An 18,745-nucleotide genomic window follows, 5' to 3' on the forward strand; every position below is an offset into this window, starting at 1 on the left:
GGGGTTTTAGTGTGGGACCAATATTACGGATATGTCTAGTATTGGTAGAAATTATCCTGGTAAGAATAGTAGTAAATGAGAATTTGATTTATAAAGATGTTTTTTCCCGATTTAAAAGGCCGAACATTATGCTTATTACCCTTTCTTTAACCTAGCTTCGGTGAAAATGCATACCGGTTGGCGCTTCATGACAGCTCGTCGTCCTTTGTCTGCCCGTCCTCTGTATGTCTCTCTCTTTCTCTCTCTCTCTCACACACACTTTCTCTCCCCCCTCTCACACATTTTGTCTGTCCCTCGCTTTAGTTGTCTTGTTCATATTTTAGCACTCTTACTTGTGCTGCAATTGATTAACCGTAATTTTATTTTAACAGAAACCAGTCTTAATAAGCCACACACGTTTTGATCGAATGGAGAAATAAACCATCCAAATCATAATTCATGTGCGTCATTTTCTCTCATATTTACCTCGTCCCTGTATGTATGTCTATGTCTTTTCTCACACGATCCATTAGGTGGTATGGATATGTCGAGGGCGAATCAGTATTCCAAGGAGATATACATATTATCTTGTCACACAGCCTTTATATTCCTCACACGTGATCAATTGCATCTAATTACACCAAACCTTATAAGCCTTAGAGACTTTACAGACAGTGGACGCAAGCACGTTCATTTTTTGTCAATAATGGTTGCTTTTATTAAATATACCGATATCTCCATAGCTACTTGATAGTAATAACAATATAGTAATAATTTCACTGTCACCACAATATACAAACGCCACTTATTCATTTAGGTTAACAAACATCAATATGGAATGGAATTTGGGTATGTCTACAAAATCTTTAGGAATACATGTTCTTCATATTCTACGAGGCAGGGATAACCATGAATTAATATAACAATGTAACGTTGGAAAATCTTGAACCTTGCTACTCTACTACGCTAAGTTCACAATCCCATTGCAAAATAAAAGAGATTAAACACCAATATATAACTTGGCTTTGTTAATACCAATAACTGTATGTCATTTTTAATAATTCTACATTAGATCTAATCAAATAAAATAAAAAAAGGAAAAAGGAAAACTCTACATACATATTTGTACTAAAAAGAAGTACATCTACCTTATTAGAGAAATGGAATGGTGTACAAAAAAGTAAAAATTACAATACCTATTTCGTCTTACTATAACAGGTTATCATCGAAGATGTATCTTTCATTGACCGGGAAAAGATAACCACGTGACAATTATTCTTTCACAATGTCGAGTCCATTTCAAGCGATATAGAATGGACGGCAAACATATTGCAAATGATTCTATTACAGATATGCAAATGAAGTAACCCGAATCCACAAGCCTTAACAAGTCTAAACATACAATCACTATACAATGTAGGACACCATTGTCAAGGGGGTTAATGAGCATGATGTTAACAGAGACAAAAATGAAATAGGTAAACAGATTAATGAATAAAAAATAACGAATTAATAAATTAATTAATTAATAAAAAATAAAATAAAAAAGTGATAAAAAGATAAATAAATATAATAGATACCATGCCTGTTACATAAACTATCAATAATTTTATTTTAATATGTATAAGAGAAATTTTGAGGAAAAAGATTGTTTCTATTTCTATAACATGTCTAAACTGTTGATTTACAATGTGATATGGACACCATTACAAGATGGAATCACATCACTTAGCGCCAAGGAAACACAACAGTGTAAATAATTGAGTGGCAATATAATATACACAACAAATATTTCACTTTTTATGTTCATACGCGTGTCCTTGAATTCGCGCTATTTTTACAAGCTAACAAATGCCCGATGTCTCTAATGAGTCCAAAAGAATACATACATGAAATAATCATGGCAGAGCTAGGCATTATATCGTCAGGCCCATTGGCCAAATCAAAAAAGCATCAAGCATGAAAATATCAACATCTATACGTGTTTGTACTCAATTTATATGCAGACAACATCCCAATTTAGGCGCAGTCGATTCTGCCGCCTTGAAAAATCCACTAATCATGGTTATCTCAAAAGCATTTTTAGATACGATGCCACATATTCTACTGCTTTTTATATTTCACCCAAGCACTCGCTAGAAAGCCTAGGTTCATGTCTTTTAATAAAATACAGAAAATTGCTTTGCACATGGCCTTGGAATTGAATTTTGGCGGACATTACATATTGCTCAAGCATTGTCAGTGTTTCCTGAGCAAGTGTTGCACGCCTTAATACATGCAGCCGTATAAAGCTCATTTGATTCACACAGTATCATATCACATGCTAGGCGCTGTGGCCACTACGAGCCTGCTTTCCTCAAGAGACCATTCTGACGTCAGTGTTTCTATGGCAACAGAGGGTGATTTAATCATGCAAGCAAGAGGGGAGCGGTAATGGCGCAACGCAATGGCGCCACAGATATGCTTTCACAGCCATAGGACATTAGACAAAATACTGCCCCCCCCCCTCCCTTAAAAGGGCAAAATGGCGGCCCCCATGAAAACAACATGTTCATTGTATCTTTATACTACATGTGCAAGTACACAGGTGTTATTTCCTTTTTCATATGAAGTAAATAAATTCTCAATTGAAATATTTAAATTGAAGATACGAAGTAAAGCTTGAAATTTATCACATATGATGACAGACAGGCAGAGAGAGAAAGAAAGCACATATGAATATGTGTACAATGTATAAATACCAACAAACATATATCTATGTATGACATATTGCACATCAATGTTGAATGGTGGGATTTCTAAAAAGGTTCTAAACCAAATAAAGGAAATAAACAAATACAAACTAGGGTTTTTCACTAAACCAGAACAACAAATAAAGACTTATTATGACACATTACAGAAAGACCTCATCACCTTGACCCAGATATTACATAAATATTTTCAGCAACCTGTTTTTAAGTACAAGCACACATTGGATGCTTTTTACTGATGGAAACCTAGATAAACTAACCAAAGAAATCCCAGAAATATATACAAAGTGGTTTGCTTACTGTTTAAAACAATGTACTCCATATATTTGTGTTGAAATTACAACGTATACTCTTTCAAACACCTACATTACAATAAATATTGTGTAATATCTAGAAGAGAAAATATGTTTTGAAATAACTGATTTAGAAAGAATGTTAGTTCACTTGTTCAAACATGGTCCCAATAAAATTCCAAGTTGCTAACAAATTAAAATCCACTGAAGAAACAATATAGTAAGATAATACGACAGATTAATCCTCAAACTAGATTGTCATGCTTCAGGATATCATTGTATATATGACTGAATATCATATCAACTACTTTGAGCCTGAAGGGCAGTAAGCTCTCAGCAGTGATATCAACAATTACAAATAAACAATTCATATTATCATATGGTTTTATAATCATACTGACAAAATTGTAACTAAATGTTACCTCATTTTATTGAAATCAAAGTGAGTCTATTTCCTAAGTATGCCCTGCACTTTTAACAGTTCTCTGTCTCATTTTGATTGCATAGGTATGATAACTTGAAAATCAAAATATTCTCAAGTACCAATTTATCTTCAGAATTCCTTGCTGACAGTACACGTATCTGTTAAAAATCATTGTTATTTTTTGTTCACATAGTATCATCAAAGCCTGAAATGTATCATATCTACACTTCTTAACATTACATATTGCTCGTTACTTGAACATCAATTTTCGATATGAAATTGAAATTAGCCATTGTTTAAACCATTAAAACTAAAAAAGCTACAATGAGTAGGATGTAATTTAAAATTAAAGGAATTATTAATTCTCCATTTTTTCTACTCATCCTTCTTTAAACAAAGTAAACATTTATATTCTTTATTTGGCATGCTACTTAGAGGGACATAAAACAAATAATGCCTTTGGCAAGCAACCAATGGATAACTTCTTGACCCTTATGTAGTGTTCTTTTCATTTTTATATGACACTGAAATACTCACTTCTACATGAAACCAAACTATATTCAAAATCTATAATAACATCCTTGCAATATCAGCATAATAATGGTCATCTAGGGCAGCTTTATTTCATGTGGATTACTTTTGAAATGTCAGAAGAGTTTCTTGATCCTTCTAAAGCGCACAGAGGAATCTGAAAGTAAGTATTTCATGTTATTTGGCCCAGTTGTGTGAGTTGTATATGGCTATCATTTTCTTCACATTCAACCCATCAACCAACAATACATGTAGTTCTCACACTAAGTTTGTTATGTAATATTGGAATATCAATGATGGAGGCTCATGTTGGAAAAGATGGATTGACACAATAATGCTTGAAACCTTTTCTCATGGTTCATGTTTAACAATGGGCATACTTGACTGGGGGGGGGGGGGGTTCATTCATGTCATTTCATTCAGCAGTCCATTTGTCCGGACTTCGCTTTTAAATTAATAAAAAAAATTACCATCACAGTCAAACATACATTAATGATCACAAAGGATTTCAATTGATTTGTTATCTGTGTTTTACATACAGAAGTGTATATGTACATGCAGGTTGAACAGAGCCCCCTAATGCATTACACCCATTGACTGCAAATGCTAAGCATGTTCTGAATAGAAAGACAACCATGAAAAAGAACACTTGCAATGAATGATATTATATTGGTGTACCACAGTCAATCAGGTGTAAGAGGGTAGTGCATGGCAGATTGTGCTGATATCATCGAGCATATACACACTATAGAGTGGGAACTGATTCATCTTATTCTACACATACAGCATTTTGAATTGCAACTACAAGCAATGAGTGTAATAGAAGATGTGTTATACTGTCTTAGAGACCACTAGGAAAGTAACGAGGAATAGAAGATAAGGGAATAGAACTGAATTCTACAATCATGGCAAAGACATACATGGTAATGCAACTCATCTCATCCTACCATCACATACACACAATCATTCTCTTACATTCCTCATTATAGCCATCCTCGTGTCTATTCTCCATTCAAATAACATGTTTATCATTCAATTTCTTCTGATATTACTACCATTAATCAATGGTAACACTATAGGAATAAAGAGTATAGTATCATTTACAATTTTGAATAAATGCAATAAACCTGTCATGGACATTTACTTAAAGTAACATGTATTTACTTTGCATTTCATTTCTTTTAAGAGAGCAAATGAGATTGATGACATACTCAAATATATTTTGTTTGACTTTCCAACACTTTATTCTTCATGTAGAAATCTCTTTTTTCTATAAACCTCTCTCCATTCATTCCATGTACATCTACTTAACCCCCATTCCAACCTTACATCCCTCCATTCCTCCAGTCCTTACCCCTCCCCTCCCCTCCCCTCCTACCCCATCAAACCATCTTAGCATGAACATGACGAGCTAGCTTGTTGCTGTCCAGGATCTGTTGGTGTGATGGTTGTGGAAGGTCTAAGAGTCTGATCTGTATCAATCGTCTCTGACATCTTATCACATATGATATCAACCAGCCTCTCAAATGTCTGTTTAACATTGATGTTCTCCTTTGCACTCGTCTCAAAGAATTCAAGACCTGTAAAACGAAAAGAAATTCATAATTGTTGTTATTATTACATCTCACACAACTGGGTTTATGATAGAAGTGAATGAATGTTTCTTCCTTGAATATGTCTTTCTTTCTTAACATTTGAATAATAAATCTCAGTCTATCTCATCTACATCTACACTCATAATTGTCAATGTAAAGCATACTTTCCGATGACAAGATTTGGGAAATGAATCACAAGTGGCGATTCATTATATATATATGTCCTTAGCCCTGAAATAATCTAAAGTCCTTTGAAAAAACAAGCTAACAAATTTCTGGAAAGAAATCCAAATAATTCATAGGAAATGTCAAATAAAGAAAGTAAAGCTTGTTTTCAATACATATCTGTTTACCTGAGGCACAGATTATGTTTAAAAAAACCTGTCACTGCATGGGCATGGAAGATTGATGGTATGAGATTTCAGCTCAATATAAATGCTAATTGCACGCTTACACACACTCATACACACTTGCACATAAACCCTCCCCCACACACTCATACACACTTGCACATAAACCCTCCCTCATACACTACACACTTGCACATAAACCCTTCCCCACACATTACCTAGCAGTCATATATCATTTACAATGACAAGCAATATGGCAACACATCTTAATGCAGGGGTGGGTAACAAAATGAAATCATGAAGAGATCGTATGTCAGAAGCATAAATTCCCTTTTCTTGGGGGCATATGTCTGCAAGTTGAACAGGAAATCAGGAAAAACACAGCAAGGAATTGAAAGTAACATTTTCTTTCTCATTTATTGTAGTGCATTCCCACTTAAGGTGTGGCTACTGGCTAGTCACCTTATACCATAATCAGGAATACCACAACCTTAGAAGTACATGTAGGGGAGTGTATGGGACAACCAACAATACTTGCTCTGTCTGTCTCAAATTTGTACAAACTAAAAATCAATCCCAACCGATCTCCTAGATGATTGAATTTGTTCTATTAATAAATAATGGTATGCAATAAACATGTATGTAATCATAAATATGTTATTATAAGCCTAGTTTCCTAAGAAATACAGAATAATTGATCAAACAAGGAGTGCAATGATCATTAAACAAATCAGAGGGTTTGTGATATGATATATAAAAACCCACATTGCTGGTGTCTAGTTTCAGATAACATATTGCAATAAGAATCAAAACTTATTGCTATTTTTCAGCACCAAAAATAGTCTCAGACGTTGGTTAGATTGAAGCAGTACTACTAACAATGAAATTTGACTCCCAACATATTTTCTCTGACTCCCACCAATCTTTTCGTCATCGATAAATCTTCAATAAATACAATCTATATTTTATTGCTCCAACAACTATTGTGAAGGGGAGCCCAAAACCTATTTCACCACTGTTTTCCCTCCAATTTTAATCCTAGAGAATGATCTCTTAACAGGATGAGAGTGAGAGAGAAAGAGAGATAGAGGGAGAGCGTGGGCAGATGAAATTAATCAATCTTGTCGGAATTATTGCCTTTCAGCTGGTCTGACCTTTTGGTATTTGAGGAGAAGTGAAAGTAAGCTAGGCAGAACCATGATCTGAGCTAGGACACAGCCAACCACTTACTACTGATATACCATCCACTCTCATAGGTAGATGCATATAAGCTATCTTCTATACCAAGGGGATGGGACAAACTTGTACTACTGATATACCATCCACTCTCATAGGTAGATGCATGGAAGCTATCTTCGATACCAAGGGGAGGGGACAAACTTGTACCACTGATATACCATCCACTCTCATAGGTAGATGCATGGAAGTTATCTTCTATACCAATGGGAGGGGACAAACTTGTACTACTGATATACCATCCACTCTCATAGGTAGATGCATGGAAGCTATCTTCTATACCAAGGGGAGGGGACAAGCTTGTACTTCTGATATACCATCCACTTTCATAGGTAGATGCATGGAAGTTATCTTCTATACCAAGGGGAGGGGACAAGCTTGTACTACTGATATACCATCCACTCTCATAGGTAGATGCATGGAAGCTATCTTCTATACCAATGGGAGGGGACAAACTTGTACTACTGATATACCATCCACTCTCATAGGTAGATGCATGGAAGCTATCTTCGATACCAAGGGGAGGGGACAAACTTGTACCACTGATATACCATCCACTCTCATAGGTAGATGCATGGAAGCTATCTTCTATACCAAGGGGATGGGACAAACTTGTACTACTGATATACCATCCACTCTCATAGGTAGATGCATGGAAATTATCTTCTATACCAAGGGGAGGGGACAAACTTGTACTACTGATATACCATCCACTCTCATAGGTAGATGCATGGAAGTTATCTTCTATACCAAGGGGAGGGGACAAGCTTGTACTACTGATATACCATCCACTCTCATAGGTAGATGCATGGAAGTTATCTTCTATACCAAGGGGAGGGGACAAGCTTGTACTACTGATATACCAACCACTCTCATAGGTAGATGCATGGAAGTTATCTTCTATACCAAGGGGAGGGGACAAGCTTGTACTACTGATATACCATCCACTCTCATAGGTAGATGCATGGAAGCTATCTTCTATACCAATGGGAGGGGACAAACTTGTACTTCTGATATACCATCCACTCTCATAGGTAGATGCATGGAAGCTATCTTCTATACCAATGGGAGGAGACAAACTTGTACTACTGATATACCATCCACTCTCATAGGTAGATGCATGGAAGCTATCTTCTATACCAAGGGGAGGGGACAAGCTTGTACTACTGATATACCATCCACTCTCATAGGTAGATGCATGGAAGTTATCTTCTATACCAAGGGGAGGGGACAAACTTGTACTACTGATATACCATCCACTCTCATAGGTAGATGCATGGAAGTTATCTTCTATACCAAGGGGAGGGGACAAGCTTGTACTACTGATATACCATCCACTCTCATAGGTAGATGCATGGAAGTTATCTTCTATACCAAGGGGAGGGGACAAGCTTGTACTACTGATATACCAACCACTCTCATAGGTAGATGCATGGAAGTTATCTTCTATACCAAGGGGAGGGAACAAGCTTGTACTACTGATATACCAACCACTCTCATAGGAAGATGCATGGAAGTTATCTTCTATACCAAGGGGAGGGGACAAGCTTGTAATGTACCCAACACTTTAATTGTGACAGAAAGTAATTACCAGTGATCCTTTCTTTCATTATAATCACTTTAATTTCTATGTTACTGCCATGACAGAGTAAACTAATGCTCCTCACATGAAATGTATTAAGTTCATTTGTAAGTAAGAAACAGTTGTATATTAAGAGCTGATCTGTGCTCATATCTGATTAATATCACATGTCTTTCCTACATCTCTTTAAATCCATCTCTTCTTGCTTTAATATGTATACAATAACAGGTGGTGGTGAGGAGGTACCTTCCTTCCCCTTTCCTCCCAATACACTACCCTCTTAAATTGTTTCCATTATCTTTTGATTTCAACCAAATGACTTGAGTGCTTGGCCTTTTCAAGGACACCATACATGTCTATCCCATAATTTGTAAAAGAGTTCAGAGAAAAAGTTAATATTGGTTACTATATGGACAATATCTCATGAACCTACTACAAGGTGCCATAGTAAAGTAGTTTGAACACTCGACTGCAGATGCAAAGGATAGAGATTGAAGCCCAAGCACCGTACTTATATTCTCTGGTAAGGCATTCATCTAACTTTGCTTCTCTCTTCCCAGGAGAAAAGTAAAGACCCGGTAGGATACTGACAACCATTGAGACTTTATTTTTTCATCAGACCCCATCGTGATCATATGGTAGGAAAACTATAGAGAGTGGAGATGGTGCACTCATGAATCTACTGATTATGATCATTATCATAATATTGTTGTTACATTTGTAGGTACTGATAAAAATCTAAAAAGTATTATAAAAATGTAGATTAATATGTTATCATTGTTCAGAGAATAGGTCTCATTCCACAAAGATTTCCACATGTTTGCATGCTTCACAGAAAAATACATGTCATATATCAACCCAAACCATATCCATATTCACTTTATTACACATAATAAAGTGAAAAGCAAACACAACCACCAACATCTGTTCACTATAATAACACCATTGGAATGTCATCACTTGTAAACACTTCAAATTTCTTTTAAAAACAGCATAAATGTCATCAATCATAGCAACCGCCTCATTAGCGCTCCCAATGAATACAAAGGAAAAGGACAACTTTGGCCTTTTTATAATGACTAGTGGTAGCACTATATTCCCATCTAGGAGTACCTGCTAGACACTTAGCATCTAAATGTTAAAGGTTACAGTCGTGTTTTGAACACTTTTTCAGTCTCAATAGTTAAACCTTTTTTGAATTTGTTGGCCTTTTTATGTCCAATTCTGAATAATGAATAATGAATAATGAAGAGGAAACAAATACTCTCTGAAGGGCAGTAGAACAGCAAATTAACATTTTAAACAATCAGATAAAATTGTAAGTAAGGAATCAAAAAATGAAAGATAAAACCAGCCCTATATAAATTGATTTTTTTTTTAAGGCTCCAAGAAATAACACCAAGTGTAAATTCAGTAGTCTATCGTAACGTCAATAGTAATCATGTTGGTTTGATATATATATTAATTCATTGTAATTTTCATAAAAACCCATAGATTATGTACCATGCTAGTGAATCACATCAGGTGGATAAGTCTTTGCAAACATGCTCTTTAAAGGAGAGAGATTAATTTTTTACAATCAAACTGAAACCAAAGCAGTGTTTTTAACACTTTCACATCTGTATCAGATAGATGAATGTGAATCACCCAGAATTTGGCAATTAGCATTCAGGTGACACAATTAAGAGTTAAATCTGTAACCCTGTTATTACAAGGGTCCAACACGACATTATAAAATATCCAACATCAATTTTCTATGGGTGCGTTTATTGACCAAATTTTTGCCTAGAATCAGGTTTCTCAAACGTCTTTCCGGCAAATTTTGAAGGTGATAAATGCAAAGCCTTTTTTAAAGGTCTTTAGATATGGGCATATCTTAAGATGCAAAAAGGTGTGTTTTGAATGTGACATACAGCCAGAATCACGATTCAGAGACATGATAAACGCAAAGCTGTTTTGAACCCCACATACAAATACGGACCTTCCCCGGCTGCTTCCCGGGTCAAAGGGTGCAAAGCAGCTGCGCAGAGACAAGGCCTTTATTTTGAATCATGAAGAGACGATAAACGCAACATCCCGAAAATCACATTCGTATAGTGGGGTTCGATAGTGGGATTCGATAGTGGGGTTCGATATGTACATATCTAGTGGCAAGACCCGATAAACGCACCCTACATGTAAGACTTGTCACTTGAAATCTTGACAGTGATCAGTGCTTTGGTTATACTGCTCTGTTAACTATTGCTCCACAGTGACATTCTAACACAGTCAAACTTTCTAACATGGTCCCTGGATACAAACTATATATTATCCTGACCCTTAACCTAATGACATATAATTTAAAACCCATTGCAACCTAAAATCTTGCTCAATCCTGGACAAAATCGAGCCAGGAACGAAACGATCTTGACACATAGGGAAGAGTGAGTTCATTGAACATGAAAGGAGACTAGTACTCACAAGGAAGGTATAACTACAATACTTGATTCTCATTTATCTGAGGTTTCTAGTACCAGGTCAGAGTGATGTCAAGTGTGTGTTGAGAACACAGTGTGTATGATAGAATCCTCTTGACCTAGACTAAATGAAAAATTCATCAATAAACAGTGCCTCTAGGTCTCAACATCAGCACACCAAACACGCCCTACATGTCGATCAATACCAAGCTACATGAAGCATCAACATTACATGATACAGTGTAGATCAAGAGTGAAAGGTTAATCAGGAAAGTCCACTCAATATGAATTCTAACATGTGTCTCATAGGAAATGCTCTTTTTCATATGAATTCTAACATGTGTCTCATAGGAAATGCTCTTTTTCATATGAATTCTAACATGTGTCTCATAGGAAATGCTCTTTTTCATGTGGATTCTAACATGTGTCTCATAGGAAATGCTCTTTTTCATGTGGATTCTAACATGTGTCTCATAGGAAATGCTCTTTTTCATATGAATTCTAACATGTGTCTCATAGGAAATGCTCTTTTTCATATGAATTCTAACATGTGTCTCATAGGAAATGCTCTTTTTCATGTGGATTCTAACATGTGTCTCATAGGAAATGCTCTTTTTCATGTGGATTCTAACATGTGTCTCATAGGAAATGCTCTTTTTCATATGAATTCTAACATGTGTCTCATAGGAAATGCTCTTTTTCTTGTGAATTCTAACATGTGTCTCATAGGAAATGCTCTTTTTCATATGAATTCTAACATGTCGTCCTTGTTTTCACGAAGTGACGGTAGTGAGGAAAATCGTAACGCAAAGTGAATGCAATTTTTTTTCACTACCTTCACTTCGTGAAAACAGCGACGATGTGTCTCATAGGAAATGCTCTTTTTCATGTGAATTCTAACATGTGTCTCATAGGAAATGCTCTTTTTCATATGAATTCTAACATGTGTCTCATAGGAAATGCTCTTTTTCTTGTGAATTCTAACATGTGTCTCATAGGAAATGCTCTTTTTCATTTGAATTCTAACATGTGTCTCATAGGAAATGCTCTTTTTCATATGAATTTTAACATGTGTCTCATAGGAAATGCTCTTTTTCTTGTGAATTCTAACATGTGTCTCATAGGAAATGCTCTTTTTCATATGAATTCTAACATGTGTCTCATAGGAAATGCTCTTTTTCTTGTACCAATTGTGCAACCTGTAAAAAAAAGGTTTGTTATGAAATTTGTTTAATCTCACCATACATCCAAACTATATTTACAGGTTTAAATAAGCTACAAAAAGCTGTAACATAGTTTTCTTTGAGATTACAATGCAAATTCCCTGCTAATGTTTTCCTACTAATTTTGTACTTCTCATTGTCAAACTTTAAATTTTCTTTACAAAAATCTTCCTAATATCCATTAAGATGAAAATACATGTATAGAATGGAAATCACACTTTGCATGTAGATAAACATTACCTGTACAAATCCCTTCAATTATTATTTCCCCAGACAAGGATATCTGCTTGCACTTTTTTTCTTATTTATTCATATACTTATTATTTTTTCCCTTTCTTACACAGTTCTCTACCTCCCCCTCCATCATTCATTCACAGTATAACCTTATTCTCTTTACAGCCACATTTAAGTGTTTCTTCCAAAGTGTTTCTTCCACCGCATTGGTTCTCAACTTGGTACACTATGGTGTGTGTGTAGGTCTGAACTACATTTGTAATTCCTCTGCACCTGCCATGCCTAAGGCTGTGTTTTCATTTGAAGAAATCTTCTATCTTGAGCTTGCTTGAACCTATGTTACTCACCATGCCTAATGGCCCATTAAGCATGCATCTATTGCACCAACATGCGCTACAAACGCCCACTCTCACTTAGATCTATGCTCTCAAACCCTTGCGGGTACAGCTCCTTTATTTCATTATCATCATTAATCCAAGATAGAGGCATCTTTTATAAAGTACCGGTAAGGGGGATTCTGCCAACAAATATTCATGTTTACAATATATGCCATGCAAACCTGACCAGGATATCATGTATAGTGGGCTTTTTTCTATTGAGATGTTATAACATTAGCTCTATCTGATAACAATGATACTGACAGTGAAAGTTTCATTCTCATTTTCTTTCCACTAAGGAAACTGCAGACTGTCTTTAAACTATGTCTCCAAACATTGTACACAATCATGTTTATGTTGTTATATTTTCTGTTCCAAAGTGAAGGCACTGCAATTAAGGAATCCTGATATTGGTCTGAGATGTGTGGTATATTGAAACAAAACCTAAGTCCATGGTCTAAATAAACTGTAACTAAATTTCTTAGGTGTAAAAACAAAGTATACCATCGTGAAAAAATTGTGAAAACAAGAATACACATTGTTACACCCAGATTAAATCATTATGAAAATCACAACCGTTTCTAACCTGATACAGCATAAATATGGATTTCTAAATCCTACCTATGACTCATAAGGTTCTAATCTTATTAAATGCCGTCGTGCTGCATATAAGCTTTTTCATTCACGCTAGCTCTTCATTACTTCAACACATATTATATTATGTGGGTCATACTCAATATAACACGCTTGCGAGTGCTCAGCTTGGCAAAATATTGATCCATCATAGACAAGTTGAGTAAGACTCAATGCATGGCGGTCACACACACACACATACTGCAAGCTTTGTCGTTTTCATTAAAGGTTATTTGCGGGTTCAAATGAAATCTGTTGTAGTGTGTTTAGAAATTACATTGATTATCTCAGAAATGTCCAAACTTTGATGAAGTAGAGAAATTAAGCAATTTTCTCAAACTAAAACAGAATGCTTGTATTAAACAGGGTGTCCTCCCACCTCCTGTATTAAACAACTATTTTCCAGGTGTTTCTGACAATTACCCCTGGGGAATCTAAAATGTTGCTCTATGATAAACAACAAACTTCAAAATCAACTCCTATCAATCCTCAATACTGATCGTTTGGTTTAAAGTTGAGTTGCATATCATTGCATTGATTTACAACTCATCTCTATAAGAAATAACTGTCTCCTAATGCTTACCCTTGTCTTTACAGAGAGATAAAGCTTGATTAAATGAACTCATGATAAACCATCTATCCCTCACTAGCTACATGTACCTACATAGCATGTTTATCATTCCATTTTATTATATATATTTTTTAGTCTCTTCTATATTTTGATTTGATTTGATTTTGATTTATTGGTTTCTGCATCTTTTTTTTTCTTTTTACATCATACATTTTCATGAACATAATATGGTTTGATACAATATTTTAAGTGTATATAATTTTATACAGATAATGAACGAATTTAAACAAATATATTGAATGCACAATTAACATACATTAGATGCAGGAGGGCTACAGAAATAAGCAAAGTAGCTTGACGTGCCCGCAGCCCTCAACTTAGATACAACAACAATAACAAATACAAATAGAAAAGACTGACTTGCAGAGAAGAAAAGGAAAGGGGAGAGAAGTCTCTTCTTTAGCCCATAGAGGAATGTAATGTTACAAGAACTTAACAAACCACCTTCCCCTCCTCAAATTTGCACAAATTATAAGCAAAATATACCTCGAGCGTACCTTAATAAATCAAACTTACATAATTCAATGAAAGCATTGCCAATCTGGAGAATTTGTGTTTCCTACTGTTCATACTGTTTATTCTAATACTATTAATCAATGCTGTATAATGTATTAAAACTGAAAAGAATTCAAACTTTCAAAGGTGCTTATTCTTTCCTTTCATGTAATCTGTGTATTCAAAATATATATATTGCAAACACGTCATCAAAAAGTGGTACTATTCTTTATAGTTTATAGATTACCAGAATAGTTACTGATGTACGATGGTAGGAGTACTTACCTAGTTGGTCAGCGAGTTGTTTGCCCTTGTCTGTTGAGATGACCCTTTCATCTTCCATGTCACATTTATTACCAACAAGGATCACCTGGGCATTGTCCCATGAGTATGTCTTGATTTGTGTGCACCTAAAAAATAATTAAAAAACAATAATAGAATATATATATGCTCACTGGATGAAACAAACTTTCATGGGGCATTCATGTCTACAATACATGATATCTGGCAAAACAATTTAAAACATAGAAATATAACAATGTGAAAAGCAAAGTAATAAATAAAAATGTGAAAGGCAGAGTAATTTGTGAAACCTAGAGGAAAGAATGATGACAGAAATCAAGCAAGTAATCCAGACTAGTTTAGATACCTAACCACTTCTCAGGTCTGCTTGTATGTTTGCTAGTATCATTATCATTACCTAGGAGCTAATATGAGATGTAAGTCACTGGAAGTTTAAAGGGGCTATAACTGTTGGTGATAACTCTATATTTTGATACTTGCCAACATTAAAATGATTGAGAATAGCCCTTATATGGCATCATCTTCTGGAAAGCATAAGGAGGTTAACACTGTGTAAAGCCATATGAGTTAGTGTCTTTCTGAATCTCAATGACATGATACAAAGCCATATGAGTTAGTGTCTTTCTCGGTAGCGTTTCATGAAACCGTCATAAGTACAAGTTCACCCACATCCCATTGAAAGGCGTGTTAAACTTATTACACGCATTTCAATGGGATGTCACTGAACTTGTACTTATGATGGTTTCTTGAGAGGCTGCCCTGGTTCTCAATGAATGGTATATGGAAGACCTACCAGTCCTGTACGCTGTTGAATGATTCCTCATTTGTGACATCATACATAAGGATGAAACCCATAGCTCCTCTGTAGTAGGCTGTGGTGATAGTACGGTACCTCTCTTGGCCTGCGGTGTCCTGTATTACAAAGACAATAAACAAGATTCCACTTTCAAACATTCCATTGTATTTAATATTGTAAAAAAATAAAAACTTTTGAGCATATGAAATGTTTCATGAAATTTGTGAGTGAATGAAAAAACTTGACACAACACCAAAATATTGGAATTCATGAAAGTTTCTTTTCATGAAAATCACCTTTGTTTACAAAATTTGTGTGAATTTGGTGAATTTTCAATAATTAGCACAGGGTGTGTTTATCAAATTCCAACTGGCTAGAAGGTTTCCAATCAGGTTGAGGATGGGCAATTTAAGTGCAGATTCATTACTACACTCAATGACCAATTGATAAAATACTGTGAAACATTTTAACAAGTTACTTTTAACTGAAAGTGTGCTACATAGAAAAAGTAAAGTTGTCTATATCACCATTATCATCCTTATCATCATTATTTTTATGCACTGAGTCACATTATGGCCATATAGATGGCATACATGTACCATTAAAAATATGTTCCATACTCAATATATTTAAAACTGGAGTACACATTCCATATTGTCAATAGCTCAAATACAGTATAAACAGATCAGGGTGAACTTTTTACCAGAGCTGCAAAGTAAGGCTCCTACATGCTCAATTAATGCTTTGCAAATGTGAATTTTTGTCAAAGATCTCAAAATGAGGGGTGTGTGGGGGGGGGGGGGGGGGGGAGTATATCCAACAACCACGTCTGAATTTCAACAGGCAAATTAAAAAATACAAAATCAGTTTTACTGGGTAAACAGGGAAGGCATGTGCCCCAGTTCCTTACAGTCCAACACTGCTATATGACCCAGTTTTTTTTCTCAATAAGAGATTAGAGGTTGAAAATGACACCATCTTGATGAGATTTACAGATGTATTGCACTTCCATTAAGAACAGGCGAGTGTGTCTCATTTTCTCCCCCAATCTAAAAAGTAACCAACCACACATAATATTGATGATATAGTCATGAACCATTAGGTACAGAGCCCCTATGAGAGGCACCCACCTAGAGAGAGGATGAAGGGAGCTCATACAAGCTACTGATCCTTGCACTCTACCTCCGATTTAAGAAATGAAAGTACATGTAGCTCCATTGCAGCAGGGGTAATATAGAGGTAGGCAACATTATGTATGTAGCTCCAATGCAGCAGGGGTAATATGGGCAACATTATGTGAGTATGTAGCTCCATTGCAGCAGGGGTAATATGGGCAACATTATGTGAGTATGTAGCTCCATTGGAGCAGGGGTAATATACCGGTAGGCAACATTATGTGAGTATGTAGCTCCATTGCAGCATGGGTAATATGGGCAACATTATGTGAGTATGTAGCTCCATTGCAGCAGGGGTAATAAAGGCAACATTATGCAAGTATAATGCATTTGAAAATGAAATGTCAATTCTCCGTATACATGTAGATGGGTCAAGAAATAATTAATATCATAGGGTACATGTATCTGGGCAGGTCCAAGCTATTTGGATTGTGACGTACGGGACATTTAGAGACTTTAAACAAGAAATAACAACAGATGAAATTATTTATATGGCTATCTTTTGGTATGAGCTGTGGTCCTGTACATCACGCAGCACATTAATTACATTTAAAATTAATTTAAAAATTGGTCAGAACTAAAACTTTCCACAAATGAACTAGCCCATAATAGCCACAGACTCATACCAAAAGATAACCATATAAATAATTTCATCTGTTGTTATTTCTTGTTTAAAGTCTCTAAATGTCCCGTACGTCACAATCCAAATAGCTTGGACCTGCCCATCTACAAAGCACACTTTTCTAAAATAGAAGGGAAAAACTTATTGTCTGTTATATATATAAATACAACAATACTGATTCCACTTGGGATATATTTAGAAATGGAGAGTAAATATTCCAAACACAAATGCTTTTAGATTTTGCCTGTATGTAATCCAGATATGAAGAGTAGAGTGGTTTTTGGTCATAATCATGTTTGATATACAAGTATGAATTTATTTCAATAGGAAGGTATTTTAGGCATTGAGACATATCTAGTGAATAAATTCATTTCAGTAGATATCATTAAACACGATTTTGGCTGATTAAAGAAGGGTGATGTTGCACATCTTCCAAGTAAGATGAGTATTATCCTGGTACCAGCCACAATCCATTTCCTCTTGAAGGCCAATAATAAGGAGATGAAGTATGACCTGGTAACTGTAAATGACACAAGTTCATTGAGCTGTTGACCTCAATGCTTAACATAGGAAATGGTCCAATTAAAGCAGTAATGACTGAAGATGATTTTCACCTTCTTTACTCAAAACTGAGCATTCAAAAGAGCATTACCTTGCATTTCTGTGTACGTGTGTAACACTTCGACATATCAAAGCAAAAGTCTTGAGTAAAGGGTAGATATCATTACATACGTAAGTGAATACATTGATGATATAGAAATGTCATCTTACATCCAGAGCTCTGCATCAGAATATTCATTTCACACCGTTGATTTTGTAAGTTACAAAACAAAAATTCATATTATTGTCCTTCTTGTGGGCAGATACTAAAAATATTAAAATGTTTAGTATGTTTTTTACCATGTTTAAAAGTCTTTTCAGAACATATACATGTAAATCCAGATGACAACTGTTACAACTTGACATTTAAATGGAATGAAGAATCCAATAATGTTAGTTATTAATTTGATAATCATCAGATCATAAAAAATCCAAGTGTCCCTTCACATGTCACCATCTG

At 35.3% G+C, this 18,745-nt stretch overlaps 1 protein-coding gene across 2 annotated transcripts in view; it reads right to left on the reverse strand.

The window, feature by feature from the left end:
• Nucleotides 1-668: 668 nt before the first annotated feature.
• Nucleotides 669-18,745, reverse strand: part of rab3 (rab3 GTPase) — a 43,347-nt gene continuing 25,270 nt past the window's right edge. Inside the window, exons 3-5 of one of the 2 annotated variants that reach the window (XM_011674504.2) lie at nucleotides 15,886-16,004; nucleotides 15,075-15,199; nucleotides 669-5,557 (exon numbers count right to left, since the gene is read on the reverse strand). In XM_011674504.2, the coding sequence (XP_011672806.1) occupies nucleotides 5,370-5,557; nucleotides 15,075-15,199; nucleotides 15,886-16,004 (432 nt within the window). In that variant the 3' untranslated portion in view covers nucleotides 669-5,369. 2 annotated transcript variants of the gene reach the window in all.

Source organism: Strongylocentrotus purpuratus, unplaced genomic scaffold (genome assembly GCF_000002235.5).
Source record: "Strongylocentrotus purpuratus isolate Spur 01 unplaced genomic scaffold, Spur_5.0 spur5_scaffold_3, whole genome shotgun sequence".
NCBI lineage: Eukaryota > Metazoa > Echinodermata > Echinoidea > Camarodonta > Strongylocentrotidae > Strongylocentrotus > Strongylocentrotus purpuratus.